This window comes from Hydra vulgaris, chromosome 11 (genome assembly GCF_038396675.1).
Source record: "Hydra vulgaris chromosome 11, alternate assembly HydraT2T_AEP".
In the NCBI taxonomy this organism is placed as follows: domain Eukaryota; kingdom Metazoa; phylum Cnidaria; class Hydrozoa; order Anthoathecata; family Hydridae; genus Hydra; species Hydra vulgaris.
In genome coordinates, this window is record NC_088930.1 from 54,214,851 (window position 1) to 54,233,098 (window position 18,248).

General features: G+C 25.8%; 1 protein-coding gene and 1 long non-coding RNA gene across 4 annotated transcripts; both read right to left on the reverse strand.

The window, feature by feature from the left end:
• Window positions 1–951: 951 nt before the first annotated feature.
• On the reverse strand, window positions 952–2,098 carry LOC101236278 (Golgi-associated plant pathogenesis-related protein 1). Its single transcript, XM_065809741.1, has 3 exons — window positions 1,767–2,098; window positions 1,418–1,524; window positions 952–1,318 (listed from the first exon to the last, which is right to left on the reverse strand). The coding sequence occupies exons 1-3, from the start codon at window positions 1,951–1,953 to the stop codon at window positions 1,070–1,072; spliced, it is 543 nt and encodes a 180-aa protein (XP_065665813.1). The 5' UTR covers window positions 1,954–2,098; the 3' UTR covers window positions 952–1,069.
• A 3,897-nt stretch (window positions 2,099–5,995) lies between these two features.
• Window positions 5,996–11,610, reverse strand: LOC136086761 (uncharacterized). Of its 3 annotated transcripts, XR_010641561.1 has the most exons (4): window positions 11,480–11,610; window positions 9,102–9,308; window positions 7,825–7,968; window positions 5,996–6,193 (listed from the first exon to the last, which is right to left on the reverse strand). It is a non-coding gene; the product is annotated as an uncharacterized LOC136086761 (long non-coding RNA). The 3 variants fall into 3 exon arrangements; XR_010641560.1 differs by lacking the exon at window positions 11,480–11,610 and having other exon boundaries at window positions 9,102–11,472; XR_010641559.1 differs by lacking the exons at window positions 9,102–9,308; window positions 11,480–11,610 and having other exon boundaries at window positions 7,825–9,094.
• Window positions 11,611–18,248: the final 6,638 nt, after the last annotated feature.

Here is an 18,248-nt window from a genome sequence, read left to right on the forward strand (position 1 = left end):
AAAAATCGTAAATTTAAAATGTTTTACCTTTAAATTAAAGTTTAATATTTGAGCAAGTTCACCATTACTCTAATTAAAACAAAATTTAAGAATGTTGTTCGGTGTATGGTGTCCATTAGTTTGCATCTCTTAACATGAGAAAATTTACATAGGTTTTCTTGAAATTTCATTAACTTAAGGGCCTTAAGGTAATACTTAAAGAAAAAAAAATATTTTTCTTGCTTTTTAAAAAATACTAGTTTTTGGATTTTTTGGGATGAAAAAGTTTGCACAACGAGGCTGACTCATTTAGCTTGTTAAGGTTGTTCAAAAATTGTCATTTAGTAAGTGACAATTTTTGAACAACCAATCAAAATAAATTTTGATTAAAAAGAAGATAAAATATTTGCACTGAACACTAATCAGCAAAGTTTTCTTCTTAAAGATTGTGGCAACAAGTTAAGTTGTAAAATGCGTGGTTCAAAATTACATGCGGACGCAAAAGGCTGAAGTAAAAGTCTATAACGCATTTGGACCTGATTTGGTTAAATTGGTTGATAGAACCAAAAGATATAACAAAATAAATTGACAGTTAGTCACAGTGTTTGCTTTCTTTCTTGGCTTCTTAATATATTTTAGTATTAAACTGGTATAATAAAGAAATTTAAGTTTTAGTAACCATATAAGTTATAAATAAAATAATTGTATTAGTCAGAGTAAAAATAAAAAACTTCACTCTTAAGAAGAGAAATTTTTTCGACGAAAAACTTTTACGTGTCAAAAAACGAAATGCTTTACACAAACCTAAACGATTTTACAAATTAATTTATATTCCTTGGCCAGCTCGGTTTACTTGCCATGAAAAAAACCAAATGCGTTTATTTTGAAAAAATATTTTAAAAACAGTCAAGTTGCCAAACCTAGTTGTAAAACCAAGTTGTCCGCTAACAACGAACGTTTAAACAATTATAATTATACTGTAAATCTCAATTATACTGTAAATCTCAACAATTATAAATCTTAACAATTATACTGTAAATCTTAACAATTAAACTGTAAATCTCAAAAAAATTTAAATAGTCTGTTAAACTTATAATATAATACAATCACGTTTTTCACTTTTCTTACTTTGTTTAGTGAGCTGTGGGTTTGCTTCTAATGGTTTTTTTCGCATAGGTTCATTTTCTTTATTTGATGGAGTTTTTGTAAGAGGTTTGACGTTTTCTTTAAACATTTGCAAACTATTTCCAGGCGGAAAATACCTTGCAACCACAAACTCGGTTCCGTTAGAAGAAACCGCTTTCGCAATTCCAAACTCTTTTGAATCTGCCCAAACAACCTTCAAAAATAATTATTTACTTACTAAAATATAAATTACTAATTTATCACTTTAAAAAAGTTTCTTTCAAATACTAAATATTTTTTCGGTTTTTCTTACTTGAGTAAAGTGACCAGTTTTTGAGTTATATCCAGGATTGTTAAAGTTGTAATCTTTTATTTCATTGTACCACATATCAGTAGCTTTATCTCCGGTCAACTCTGAACCTAAAAAAAAACACGGTAAAATTTATACCAAGCTAATAAGTGCTTTATTTTTGATGTTACTTCTTTGCAAAGATTATATATATATATATTATTTTCAATATCAAAGTAGAAGTCATCTTTTTATAAAAAAAATTCTGTTTTTTAAAAAAGAACCATAATTTGCACATTTTTTATCATGCGTCCATGGTTTCCATGATTTCTTTGTCATTCTCTTTTAAAACAGTTTTTAAAAATAAATAAACCTTTCATTACTGCAATATTTTCTCCGTATAAATCTTGTTCTTCGTGTTGCAGGTAACCTTTTTTTGCAAGATTATTTGCCCAATTCTGAGCACTTGAATGCAGTTTTGCAGACCATGTTAAAGCACACACACCATGTTTTTTACGATACTCATTGTGTCGGTTCAAAGCCTCAGTTTTTAAACTCATCGCTCACAAATTAAAAGTTTTAAGTGAAATTAAATTAAATAAAATATAACGAAAACTTTTAACGCTTCTTTTATATATGATTTTAATTTCCTTATAATACAATTACTTTATTCAACTTAAATAAAACTATATTTTTTAAAAATATAAAGTTTTTAAAAATTAGGAAAAAAAAAATATGGTCACGCTTAAATACTTTTCACGATTTTAGTAAACAATTATGATTGTCAAAAACAAAGATATAGCAAATCCGATAGTAAACGTTTCTTTTTTAGCATATTTATGTGATTAAAAAATAGTCAATTAAGTAATGGTTGATGCCTTTCAATGACTAGTTTTTATTTTTAAGTACAAAAATACGATTGGCTGGTAACACTTGTGGTCAAATTAATTTATGGTTTAAGATTTAGAGTGTTGAAAAAGTGGATAATTTTGTATCATTACAAAAAATATAATATTATTGCGATCAGTGTACTACGCTAATCTCGAGATTAAATAAAAACTTCTTTATGGATGTAACTCTTTATTTTTAATTAAATCTTTTTTATTTTTAGCACCTGGTGACATTTATCGTCATAAATATTACTTTTTTAAAAATATATGAAGTTTGTATATATTAGGTATATATGTATATATATATATATATATATATATATATATATATATATATATATATATATATATATATATATAATATATATATATATATATATATATATATATATATATATATATATATATATATATATATATTTTTTAAGCAAACGTAAACGGTTTGTTCTGAGTGCTACAACTGTAAAAATCCAATCTATAATTTGTGGGATTTATTTATATATAATTAAGGGCTCTTCTCTAGGACTTTTTTTTTTTACAATAATGATCGCCATAAAGTTTAAATTTAACAACAGTCATGTTTGCCACCAACTATGCTATGTTTACTGGTCAACTTTTTGTATTATAAAAGCACTAGAACATTATTTCAAAATTATATCAAATTAAAAAAACATTTGATTGGTTTAAAGCAAATACTCTTTCTTTCACGAAATATAAAAATAAAATAAAAACACTATTTGTGTTTATTTGAACTTTTAATCTGTTTTGTGGTATAATTTTTCCTTCTTTTGATCAACTGAAAACTTTAATGAAGAGTTTTTCAAGTTTACCTTTTGAGTATATATTGATAAAATTGAATTTTCAAATTGAAAAATTGTGCAATAAAGTTTGTAATAAAAATAAATGATGAAGAAAGCTTGAAGAACCTTTCATAGAAACAGTTGAACTCGATTATATTGGTGATATATGGAGACATATAATATAACATATAAATATAATTTTCGCTTCTGATTGGAGTAACATGACTATTGTTATATTTCATCAAAACTTAACACGTGTGTGTTTGTTACATTCCTGCATTCATCATGTGTATTTTTTACATCTTCATCCACATTATACGTTTATTAGTATTTGTTTAATTGAATTCAATATTTTTTTACTTTTACAAAGTACATAAATTTTATGGTTATGCGTATACTTTTTTTTTTGTTAGGTTTATATTTGGATGACAGTTTCGTGAATCTTCACGTTCTATCTTTTGAGATAATTAGTGTATTTGCTCTATTTTACACCTATTTTAAAAAATAACCCTTTAATCTAAATGTATAGAAAAAAAAAAAAAAAAAAAAAAAGAAAAAAGAAAAGAAAATGGAAACAAATGCGTAGGAGAATCATAAAAAAGGAATTTGGATAGGTAGCGTCCAATAATAAATTAAAAGAGAATCTTATACAAAAAGCTATGGGTTTAGTGATTTTGATGTTTTTCTTACGCTTTTTTCTTTCTTTCTTCTTCTCCTTCTTCTTGTTTTTTTTCTATTCTTTAACATCTTGTTGATGGTTAATACTTTACAGAATGGTTAATAAGATACTTTACAGAATGTGGTGCTTTAACTTCTCTTTTGGATTTTTTATAATTATTATGATAATCTTTATAGCTATTAAAAGTAAAATAATTCCAGTTTTTTTAAAACATATTTGATAAAGCTGATGGTTATAAGATCATAATCATTATAATCGTCGTCTGTACGGGTTTGACGAACTATTGTCGATCGGATATAACTTCAAGTACCGGAAATGCAGTTTTGTACAACAGCCGTAGTTTCTGTTAAGATGTGCGTAGTGTTATGAAATCTGGGTGAAAGTTGGGCAAACTGTACATTTAAAGCTGTACATTGACGGAAACATGTAACGGCTGAATCATATAGTTAACATGAGCTAGAAAACAATCCAGTATTATTCTATTTTCAAGGCAGAATTTTCTGACTTGGACATGCATATGTGTTGAGTATCCGTCCATAATAAAACTTCTTATGAACGTTTTTTAGATAAACTCAGACTAAGATAAACGTTTTCAGGGATATGGGTAACATATAGCATTATTGATAAAAATAAAAATTATAAATGACAAATTGCTAGAAATCTATCCGGTAATGGATATGCCAAGAACATAGTCAGATGAGTTTACTTAGCGTAACATGCAGCGAGGTTGTGCTCCTGGAAATATAATTAGAGATTTTTGACTGTTTCCGTTTTTTATTACGGGCTATTTGATTCACATTTTGATGTTTCAACTTTATTGTATTGACATATGGAAACCCTAATATTGAAATCTAACATTCTACCAATGTTTTCTGAAAATAAGCATTAGTTTGATGTTTTTCAAGCATGTAGTTCTCCTGCTCAGTAAACCATTGCTTGATTTGAGCATGAGAAACCTTTTGCTACTGGCCCAGTAAACATATTGACGAACGGGCGTCTGTTTCGGACATCCATAGACGTCTAAATTAAGTCCGAATGCAACATGTTTCGCCCGTCCATTTTAATCCTTAATAGACGTCCATTTTAGACTGAAATTAGACGAAAATTTTTGGTCTTACAGACGTTTACCAGACCTCCTTGGACATCCATATTATATAACTAGTAAATCAAAAAAAAATTCTTTTTTCAAATCCATGCTTTATGCAAGCAGAATTCTATTGGGCCTAGAAATTCTTTTTTTGTTATCTTTTGTAGAAGGAAAAATTACTGTTACGTTTTTAAATTTTTTTTTTATTAATTCAGTGTTCTTTTAAAATTTTAAAATTTTTGTAGAGGGAAAAATTACTATTATATTTTTATAAAATTTATTAAATTAACAGTAATAATTTAAATCTTTTGTAGAAGGGAAAATTTCATACAAAAAATTTTTACAATTAATTTTTGCAAAAGATAGATCTATCTAACGATCTATCTTTTGGACCTTACATTTTATTATTTTTTAACTATAAAGTAAATATATATATAAAATATAAGTATATAATATATAAGTAAATATATATATAAAGTAAAAATATATATATAAAGTAAAAAACATATATATATATATATATATATATATATATATATATATATATATATATATATATATATTTATATAAATATATATATATTTATATTAATATATAATATAAATTATATAAGTATATATATAGAAAGTAAAATATATATACAGAAAGTAAAAAACATATATATATAGAAAGTAACCTTATATAAAGCATGGAAAAAACAATAGGTTTTGAATCGCTGCGCTTTAATGTCTTCGAAACTGCAAATAATTTGCAAATCAATGATTTTTGTGACGTAATACGCAATTCATATCAAATAAATAAAATGTATGGGGAAATACAAATTAAATTTTTGTTAACTTAAATTAACTTTTTTTGGTCAAATTTTTCCATTTCCTTGTATTGTCATCGAAAATGATTAAGTGTGCAAAATTTGAGCAAAATTGGTTGAGAAAAAAGCTTTCAAAAATTGATTTCAAATTTTGTGGCACACAAACATATATATATAGAAAGTAACTTATATAAAGCATGGAAAAAAACGTTCACGCCCCCTAAAACCCTTGCAATGGTCATTGCGACAATCGTGTTTTCGCACTAAATAACTAGATGGAGTGTAGATAGGGTGCGGTTTTAGGGAAAAGAAACTTTTAGACAAAAAAAGATACAAGTAAAATTAATTCCATTTATTGGTAGAGCATCTTTTACAATAAGTATTAAAAGCAACTAAATTTCTTCTGAATTGATCAATGAAGAATCGTTGAAATTTTCTACTTTTTGCGACGTTGGTACAGCATGTTTCGACTAATCGCCAACGAGTCTTTCGATATCGCGCCCTTCGAAACCGGTTTTTTCAGAAAAAAAAGCAGCTGGAACGAAAATCATAACAAATTTGTAATAATGTAATATACATACATACATACATACATACATATATATATATATATATATATATATATATATATGAATATATATATATATATATATATATATATATATATATATAATATATATATATATATATATATATATATATATATCCTTCCTGATGATGATGATGATATATATATATATATATATATATATATATATATATATATATATATATATATATATATATATATATATATATATATATATATATATATCCTTCCTGATGATGATGATGATATATATATATATATATATATATATATATATATATATATATATATATATATATATATATATATATATATATATATATATATATATATATATATATTATATATATATATATCCTTCCTGATCAACCTAGTAATGGAGAAAAAAAGCTGTCGAAGAAAAAAATTAGACAAGTCTTTTTACTTATTTATTATTGCTCCACTTTTTAAGAACATTGAGCACTCTAATAGAATACACCAACATCTGGAAAATCATTAATGCAAATTAAAAAGAGTATAGGGCCACGGAAAAAAATATCAATAAAATTTAATTGATAAAAAATTAAGATAAATTATGCAATTTTTTAGCATTAACTAAGTATTCGAACAAAGTTTTAAAGATTAAGGCTTAAAGATTAACTTAACGAGTAATTATTTTTATGACTTTTTAATATCAAGCTGGACTTTAAATTTCAAAACTTCGTTTACAAAACAACATGTTTGAATAATTATTTTTTGTTGAAGTTTTAACACTCCTTCGGGAATCGTTAAATTTTAGCAACAAGTTAACTACTGTTGATTAATTTTTTGCTATATAAAATTGTGATCAAATTTGCTTTTAGAAGAATTATAAAAGTATTTATCACAAACATATTTTTCTGAAGTAACCTGACAAAGTTTATTTTTCACAATAAAATGTTTTGTTTGGATACTTATTTCTCTGACTATATATATATATATATATACATATATATATATATATATATATATATATATATATATATATATATATATATATATATATATATATTTATATATATATATATATATATATATATATATATATATATATATATATATATATATATATATATATATATATATATATATATATGTGGAGGGCTGCTACATCGACAATCTTATAGCCTGACTCGCAAGGGAGTGCTGCTACATGGACTGAGGGTTTGGTTGGGGCAGGCAGTCCATTAATTAAAAAAAATAAATTCCGGTCTTGCATTTTAATTTTTTTTTTATGTCTACAAAATACGGAAAAACTTTCTAACAACCAGTTAGGAGTTATATATATATATATATATGTATATATATATATATATATATATATATATATTATATATATATATATATATATATATATATATACATATATATATATACATATACATATATATATATATATATATATATATATATATATATATATATATATATATATATATATATATATATATATATATATATATATAAACACACACGTAAACACAAATTATTTGTAAAATATTGTTAATAAATGATTAAATATAAAAATCAAGTATGAAATTAATATGACAAAAACTTACTTTTTAAACATTTGTAAGTTTTTGCTTTTGATTTAACCCATCTTTGCTAAAACAATTTTACATGCTATGCTCCATTAAACAATCTATCTTGTTCCTAATAAGTCTTTTTGGATTTGGTCTGCCCACAGTTTTAATCTGATGAATCTTTACTCATAAGTAAAACATAAACAGTAATATATTATATAAAAAGTCTTTTTAAAATTTTACTCCCTGATAAAGTTGAACAGAAATGGTTGCGTCAACTAATTACAATTAGAATACAAAACTATCTATTATGACGCAAGTTACAGATAAGGTGCTTAAATAAGAAAATACTATATAGCAAAAATTATTTTAAAATAAGAACAGCAGTTTTGGAATCGATTAAAAAAATTAGTAGTTTTGAAAAATACCTTTTGCAACCTGTCTACTTTACTTAAGTTTAACCTTTTTTCCTCCTTATCCAATGAATCTAATGGCTTCATAATAATGTCTGCTTCAATTGTGTTATTTGATACTAAGGTTACATTTACAAAATTGCTTTTAAGTAAATTAAGTAAATAATCCTTTTTTAATTTTCTTTGATGAGCATAAATTATTGCAACATTTTAAATTTAAAAATCAACTTTAGTAGTTTTTATATAGTATATAACAACATTTTAAATTTAAAAATCAACTTTAGTAGTTTTTATATACTATACTACCTCATTCATATTGACAATAAAACGAATTTGAAATGTAATAAAAAAACTACAAAAAAAAAAAAAAAAATATTGCAATGTTATTTTATTTTAACATAACAACCTTAAAAACTGTTTTATACAGCTTTTTAAAATTAGAATTTTAAAGAATTTAAAAAGTCTTATATCATCAGCATGAACAGGATCATGAGCAATAAATACTTGTCAAACTAATAAATAGACTTTTTGCTAATAACTTTTAACTTATTTGACATTTCTTTAAATGAGGAACCACCATCACCCATTTTTTAAGGCTTCTTAATTAAGTCGGTAGTTTTACTGGTTTAAATAATGATGCAATATTGAAATTTAAAGACTTCTTAGGTGCTTCAGAAGTATCATCAGATGTAAAATGTTGAGAAGACGATATTGGTGTTGAAGTGAAATCAATTACTGGACTTACAGCTTTATTATTTATTTTAATTTTTTTTATTGCTAAACAACAAAAATGTTATGTTTTAAAGATGTAGATTTAAATAATCTGAAAAAAAACAATACAAAAAAGTTGAAATAATTACACAATTTTAAATAATTATATAAGTAATTTTAAATAATTACATAGATTTTCATCTTCTGTTTGAAAATTTAGCATCTGATTTCAGGTTTCTAATGTTCCAGAACTTAATGTGTACTCAACAAATTCAAATTCCTGCCATCCTGGTTCAGGTACAGCCCATTCTGCGATATACTTACTAACTGCCTTGTACCCTTTTGGAGGAAAATATATGATACTACTTTTCAGTGATCAAAATTGTGCTGAATAGTCTAAAGAAAAGTAGTGCGTATTTATCTACTTTGTTATAGAATTATTATGTCAATAACTACAGCTAAAAACACAAGTTTTAAAACAAAATAATAAACCTTCAAACAAATAATTCAAAATAATTAATTCTACAAAAGCATGGATCTCAGAACAATACTAAAATGTCAAAATAGCATTACACTTAAAGTATTTTTATTTTTACTTGGGGTTAGTAATTCAACAAAAATTTAGAACTAGACAAACAGGTCCAAAATTGTAACCTAGAAACTGAGATATAAAATCACAAACAGAGAACATTGTTAATCAAAATTTGGACAATTTAATAGCGAAATAAAAACTTGATCACCTGCATGTATCAAACAAGTACATTTTCTTAATACAATATTTACGTTGTCTACTCTCTCCAACAAATCTTTATCTTTTTTCATGACGAATGTGTTCAGTTTATAAGAATCGATAAATTCAGTGAAAAAATTATCTAGCTCAGCATTTATAAAGGCATCGTAAATCAGTCTTCCATTTGATAAATTTTTTTTTATAAAGCACACTCAATTTTCACTAAGAAAGCAAGAGTTTTGAGTACAATAAAGTTTTGAAATTTGAGTTGGATTTCGTTGTATTGTACCTTTTAACTCGTCAAGTTTTTTTATAATTTCTTTTAATGGATTTTTTTTGCCACACACTAGACGTTTTATAAATTGCAAATAACTTTCAAATTAAAAACAAAAAAAAGCATCAAGAGAAAATATTCAATTGCCTCTTGATAGTAATTGAATATTTTCAATTAATTGAACATCACCAGTAAGATGATTCAGATTATGAATGCAGTTAATGATGAAAGTATTACAATAATATTGATGGGCATTAGTTACAAAATAGTTAATCAACTTTCATGCAATTTAAATAAATCTGCCTCAAGTTATTATTTTCTTCGCATAACATACCAATGGAAAGCACTAAGCTTAAGAATGTTGGTATATTTTTAGGTCTAAAAGATTTTTAAGAACAACAACACCAGTATATAAAAGAGATGTCCTAAATTCAGTTGCCTTCCAACGGTAAACCTCAGTCAATTCATGAGGCTGTCTTGCAAATTCTGAAGGTAGCTTTTGTTTAATTGAACCTGCCATTTCGAAAAGGACACAAGTCCATTTATTAAAACTTTTCAAAATCAACAAAAACATGATTTTTATTTAAATGTCTGTGCTAATAAAGAAATTAAACATAGATAGATAGATAATTAAGAACATATATAACTTATGTAAGTTTTTTATTTTTTATAAAAAAAAACTTATTTCATACAGAAATTTTTAAATTAAATTTATAAACTAACTGCTAAAAGTTATGGACTTTTGTCTTTTTTGAAATGACAGGTTCAATTTGACTTAAACAAATCAAAATTTTTATTAAGTTTGCAGCAGATTATCTTCCTGAATATACACGTGTATCGGAGTGTAGCCTTTGAAATAATATAAAATACAATGCATTGTGCCAAAACAAACCGGATGCATATAGTCTAATCGAAATTGTTTAATTTAATTTAATTTTTTTAACCTAATTTAATTTTTAATAAATATAATTAATTCATTTAATAAAACTTCTGGGAGTAAATTAGAAAATCAGGAAAAATTAAGGAGGAAAGCTAAGTTTTAAATCTTTTCAAAGATATATGAGGAGTTTTAAAAAGGTTTTTATTTTTCAAGGATTTTTAAGGTTTTTAAGGAGTGGGAACCTTGGTATACACTTTAACTCATTATAATACAAATTGTATGAATAGAATAATATAATACATATGTATTATATTCATATGGTGATTGAAAGTGTATACGTAAACATATAAAGATAAATGCAAGCACAGGTAACATATAGAGAAATAACTCTTATACTATTAAATTAATTGAGGTAAGACAAAAAAGCATTGCCTCAAACCTTTTTAAAACAATAATATTTAAAGATATTTACTATCAATCATCTATGACTTATATAATTTACTATAATTCAAGTGAAATATTATAAAACTGTAAAAGTATTTAAGGCATATTACTTGCTTTTCCATACTTTCTACTTAAAACTATCACAGCTTTTCTCATAGCTGATATGAAAAATTAAAGTTTATAATCAGGCTAGATTAGGAAAAGCTAGCTAGCTTTAAGCCTTAAAAATAGGTGTTTACTTGTGGGATTTTTTCTCAGCTTTGTTTTTAATTCTTTTTTCGTAACTTTTTAATCCATTGCTAAATTTAAATAAAAGTCAAATAAATTAAAATGGCAGGAAAGCACTTCAAAAAATTAGCTGTAGGTAAAGTAAATTACTTAGTCTACCGGAAGTTTGAGCAAGCCACGGACGATTGGACCTGTTTTACTCGTCCATGGACGAGCAAAACAGGTCCAGAATTACCATGGAATTACCCAGGAATTACCATGGAATTATCCTATGGTAGAACGTCTGGCAGACGTCCAATGTTTACTGGGGGTAGTCCAAACTTATCGGTATTCTTCTTGCAAGATCAAAAAAATTTTTTTTGAAAAATATTTAAAAAAAAAAAAAAGCAACTAGGTTTAGTAAACATTGAACACTTGGGTACAGCGAGAATTGTTTTTACTCTAAAAACTTAGGAAAAGGTGTATTCTTATGCAAAATTAAGTTTTAAATAGAGTTTCCTAAAATATTTTTTTGATCTGACGAAGTTTTGATACCCAAATTTGCACTTTTAGAAAATGAAAAAATATATAAAATATCATTGAAAAAAAAAAAAAAAAAAGAATATGCCCTTCATTGTATTTTACAAAAAGTTGAATGCAAATCATATTTGTAGACAATTGCAAGTTTGCTTGATACTTGTTTGGTAGTTATTATTTTGCATAGATACTATCTGCAGCGCAGAATTTTCACTTTTCAGGAAAAGAAAGAGGGGGCATCAAATTTTTTTTTTTAAGCTTTAATGAATGAAAAACTCTTTAGACTTTCTAGTTCTTCAGAATTTCTAATTTTGTTTTAGAAATTAATAAGAGGTTAGTGATGTGGTCTCAACAAAAAACAGATGGTTTATCTCCTATCTTACCCAAATTATATTTTGATAACACTATTAAAACACTATTAAAAAAACGATAAATAAGTCTATTGATATTAAAAGCTTAATAAAATTTCTTTTTTTATTTTAAACACTGGTAACAACTCTCTATGTTGAGCTCTAGCGCTAATATACCTATCTCTTATATCTGGTCCAACCACTGACATAGATGCTATTGTCAATTGTTTTACAGCACGCTCAGTACTTTGGGTATGAATTTTGAAAGAAAGAGTTATTAAAGGTGTCAATCTTAGCAATAACAACTTATCTTTAGTAAGCAAACAAGTAAAAACAGGTTCAACTAGGTCTTGAATAGCAGCTGCTGCAAAGGTCAGTTTAGGTACTTTTCTTGGTCAAATTTGCATATTTCCAGGGATATCATTACCCATCGTTTCAATATATGTCCAACTGCAAAGTTGCGGTCTTCTGCATTGTTACTGGATAACAAAGAGGTTAAAACACTTTTATGGCTTGCATACCAAATTTTAACTGGATTTAGGAAGTCACAATTTCTTTTACTCTATCAGGTTGAATGCTGAGAATTCTCAGTTGGGAAAGAATGTGATATGGAGCATCTTCAAGTTTGTCTTTTAATTTCATGTCAAAAAAAAGTTTAAAGTAAAATTGTAAACAGAATAAGCCAAGTAACTCTACATTCTTCAAATTCTGCTCAGTTAAGTCATGTTTCCTTGTCCACATAAAGACTATTCTCATGCCAGTAGTAAGCTATCTAGCATGATTTAAGGAGTCACTCTGAATTTCTCTTAGATTAGGTGGCAGCATACCAAAACTAACTGCTTTACATAGCTTGTAGGATTGTTTTTGATCTTTTGACATATTTTTTATCATTGTTTCTGGAATGTCAACAAAACTCTCTCCGTCTGGAAGAGCCTTGAATTGAGGGTTATACTCCATTTTGTAAACACCAGAAAGAATTTTTCCCACAGGACCTACAAATCCAGTTCTTAACGACATTGGTCCATCAATTCCTTCTAGTAGGTGACGGAAAAATAACGAAGCATGCATATAACCCAATGGCACTTGTGACCTAACAGCTTTTTAAGACGTGCTAAAGTATCACCTTTTCAGCCGGTGTTAATTGAAGTAATTTCTGCTCCGAGTACTAAACATTGGACAGTAAGATTATATTGTTTAAGTAAAAAATAAACACCTTCAACAATCTGCTTAGCTGGTTTATCTAGATGAATAGGTGCATCCGGGGTAAAATGACCAAGATATCGACCGCCAAGTTCTAAAGTCACAGTAATGTGTTGCTTTTTGATAATGATAGGATGTAATTGTGCATTTGAATCATTTATCATTACATTACATTTATCATTACATTATTCAACTCTTGTTGAATCTTTCCTTCCATCAAAGTAAACACCAATATTATCCCGCATTTGAAAGTTGTTAGTTATCATTTTTCTTTGCATCCACAATGGCTTTTTTCCTCGCTCTTGTCAACTTAGAACGATCACAAGCAAGCTAAGACGATTCAGGGGTGAGAAATCCTACTTCAATTAAATATTGAAGATAACTTTTAGCAGTTGCTGCAGTTGCGGCAGATGAAATTCCTAATCTATAAAATAAAACTAGTTTATGTTAATTTTTATTAACTCATCATCTAAGCATTTGCTGCTCAATAGAACAATAATATATATAATCACCTTATGCTAGCCATAGCAGTGTTTTTTATTGACATAGTGTTTATTCTTGACTTCTTATCTAAAAATCTTGTTACAAGGAAAGCATAGATGCCTAACATTTTCTTTAGAACGAAATATTTATTATTTCAAACTAATATTTACCTTTAAAAATAACTGCTTATCCTGTAATTTTTTAAATCTTTTCTGGTAAGCTTCTTCGCAACTGACTTTTCTCTTTTGATTTTTTATATATTTTACTATCTCAATTTTATCAGCATGTCTCATCTACATGTCAGACTTTTCACCTGTCTTACTTCTTTAACTGTATAACCCTCTGAACTCCATTGCTGGAATTTTTTTAGTAAAAATACAGGTGCAACTTATATGTCCTTTTTTTTCAACTTTTTGGGGAAGTGCACCTAAACAGATTATTCTCATATAGAAGTATTGTATGAGGACTTGTAGTGAGATCCATAATTTATCTAATTTTAATAAAAGTTCTTCTTTTAATTTTACTTTAGTTCTTCCCCATGAAATTCATCTTCTAAAGAGTTTTTATTCGACAATATTACGATTTCTCACAATTAATAACTGGTTGTTAAAACTTATCACTTGCTTTTCTCCATTGAGTAAAAACAAGTGGAACTAGAACGCTTGCAAGATCTCTGTTAGAATTTTTTTTTTTAAGTGTATTCTTTTGTTCTTTCAATAAAATTCCTTTTTGAATAACTGCTCTGTGTGAAGGCAGCTCACTAGGAATAAAATTTTTTCCAGGTCCAATAAACGCTGAAATTCTAGTGATGGATAATGTCTAGTTTTAGCTTTTGACATAATTTATGAATAAATTAATTAAATAACAAGTAACAAATTAAATAATAATAGACTAAAATCTTATGATGATTTTAAATTTCGTAGAGCTATATTAAAATCTACTTTAAAATCGATTCGGCACTAGGCTCTTTATGAGAGTCTAATACATGAATATTTATTTCATACTAATTTAATTTAATTTTATTTTGATAACGTCTAAATGTAAAAATTTGGGTATCAAGACATTTTCTAATCAAAAAGTAGTCCCTAGCAAACCTACCTTGAAATTTAATTTTACATAAGAATATACTTTTTTCTAAACTTAAATTATATTTTTTTTAAAAAACATAAGAATCTCACTATACCCTACTGAACACGTGATAAGCAGATACTAAACATCACGAAATCAAAATCAAAGTTTTTCAATTTGTTTATTATCAGATCATTTTTTATTTATTTTTAGGTGCCCCAAGAAGTCCTAACGGTCTTGTCACAGAGCACCGCGGAAGTGCGTTTAACCAGGAAGTTCACGCCTCCTTCCTTACCGCGACGCGAAAATATGCCCAAAGCTCGTTTCGAACCTGGATCTCCTGCTTATAAAGCAAGCGTTCTAACCACTGCGCCACGGCTGCACAATCATTTAATTAGAGAAAGAGTTTCCTGTAGATCCAAAACCTCAATGACAGATTATTTACTAAAATGTTAATGCTTTCATTGTCAAGTTGTTGCTTATATCGTTTTCTTTCTTGTCTAAAATTTTTATACTATGCTATATTATACATTTTTATATATATTATATATTTTTATATATATTATGCTATATTTGGAGCAATAATCAAAAGATCTTATATTCTTGCTTCTTCTTATTTTCATAACCTTAACTGAAACAAAATTTCCATACTGCTTTTTTTTGATTATTTTTATTACATATTGCTTATCTTTTACATTAAACTTTATTTACTCATGAAAAATTATATTTAATGTAGTATGTTATATTTTTACTAGAAAATAACTATTTTATTAATAGTAATCTATTATTTGCATAGCAGCACTCTATCTACTCTTTGTTCAACCGATTGTTTTAGCTGGTACGTTATATTTTAGACTCGCCTTCTTTGATAGAAAAATTATTGTTTCAAACATTAGTAAACAGCAGACGTAGTAGATTGCTTATTGCATTTTTTAAAGAGTTTAAAGTAATGTGGTTTTATTATCTCGATTAAAAAGTCAAAATGTGTTTATGATTTCATTCAGATTTTAAAAGTTTAACTTTAAATTTAGATTTTACATTGTCAAAAGAAATAAAAATATAAATTAAATTTTCCAGCACTTGATTATATTTTTATAGGCATTATGAGCATCATACTTAATGTTTTTAAAACCAACATACAATTAAATTTACATTTTATGTATAGAATTATCGATAGAATTAAGTATAGAATTGATAGAATTAAGTATGGACCAATAGTATTTAACTGCCCTAAGGCTAGAAGGTCTAAATAGTGTTTTTGAAAAAAATAAACTTGGATTGAATTATGAAATTAATAACATATTTGGTGGTGAAGAGATCCAAGTGATTGCTTTCACAGGCAATGTCATGTGTGGTGCGTTAATGTCATGTGTGGTGCTCCTTAACCACTTAATAGTGTTTCAAACTGGGAACACTAGAGTAAATTAAGAAATTCTAAAATATTATTAAAATAAATAGATATATAAAATAAATATTGTTGTTTTAAATTTGTTAAAATATTTAAAATTTAACAAAAATAATTAAGTTTTTTTAATTCTCTAGAGCTTTTTTTTTATCACAAAATAATTTTTACAACAATCGTATTTTAAATAATTTTCACAATAATCGCATTTTAAATAATTTTCACAATAATCGTATTTTAAATAATTTATGACATCGAGAAAAAAATTTACTGATTGAACTTTTTAACGCGCCATTAAAAAACTTTCAATTTTGGGAATTCGAGGCCCTGATGGAATGGTAAGAATAGAGACAGCTGTTAGAAGGGTAAGAATAGAAACAGCATAATGGATCACCTATTATAACTTAAGGAAATGAAGTATAAATTTCAATCAGAAGCTTTCAAATATATTTTAATCAATTATAAAGAAGATCTTTAAAATAGAAACAGTATGTATAAAAAAATGTTGTAAAAAAAAAGAAAAAAAGAATTTCTTAAAATTTCAATACAAATTTCATTCATAAGCGTTGCAATATAAACTACGATATTAAAAAAAAATGTGTTTAACAAAGCTTTAGATATTTTGTAAACTCTATAAAGTGAAAATGTTAAGCGATTTACACGGTTACAATAACTTTTTTTAAACCATCCGAATCTTTGCGAAGAAAATGTTTCCAAAAGTGTTTATGACTCAAAAGATAAACAAATATTTTTACCTTCCTATAAGTATGTGGGTCTTAAAACTATTTCGTATTCTCTTATTGAGGTAGCAATAAGCGTATGAAATACGTTTATTGCAAAATTAATGACGGAAAGCTTTATGTTGTTAGTGCACGTTATAGTTAAGCGGAAGTTTTTGAGGAATTTATTCGACGATATTCTAGTTTAGGTTGAAACGTTTGAAAAGGTTATAGATTACATTTGTAGGTTATAGAATACATTTGTAATGTAACGCTCATTTGTATCTGTTACTGGTGTTTAGATTTCTCATGCTTAGAAATCTAAACGTGTACCATCTTGGGTCACTGTCAATTTTATTATAATATTTGGTTTTATTTATAATTCTGTAGACGAGCATTGTGGCGCTTAATACTGCGAGGCGTTTTGGAAATTGACTTTACCATAACAAATCATGGTTACAATAAATCTTACAATTATGGTTAAATTATGCTCGTAATCAATATTTAGTTTCATTTCAGTATTTCTATAGCAGTTTATAAATCAACGAATTAATGCTTTTTGAACGACTTTGGGATAATTTGATTATGCGATTAATTGCATATACATTTTTGAAAATTTAACTGTGCCCAGTAATATATACATACATACTGTGTATATATATATATATATATATATATATATATATATATATATATATATATATATATATATATATATATACACATATATATATGTATATATATATATATATATATATATATATACATATATATATATATATATATATATATATATATATATGTATATATATATATATATATATGTATATACATATATATATATATATATATACACAGTGTGTATGTATATATGCAGTATGTAAATATGCAGTATATATACATATATATATATATGTATATATATATATATATATATATATATATATATATATATATATATATATATATATATATATATATATATATATATATGTATATATATGTATGTATGCAGTCCTTTCAAAAATAAATAAACAAATAA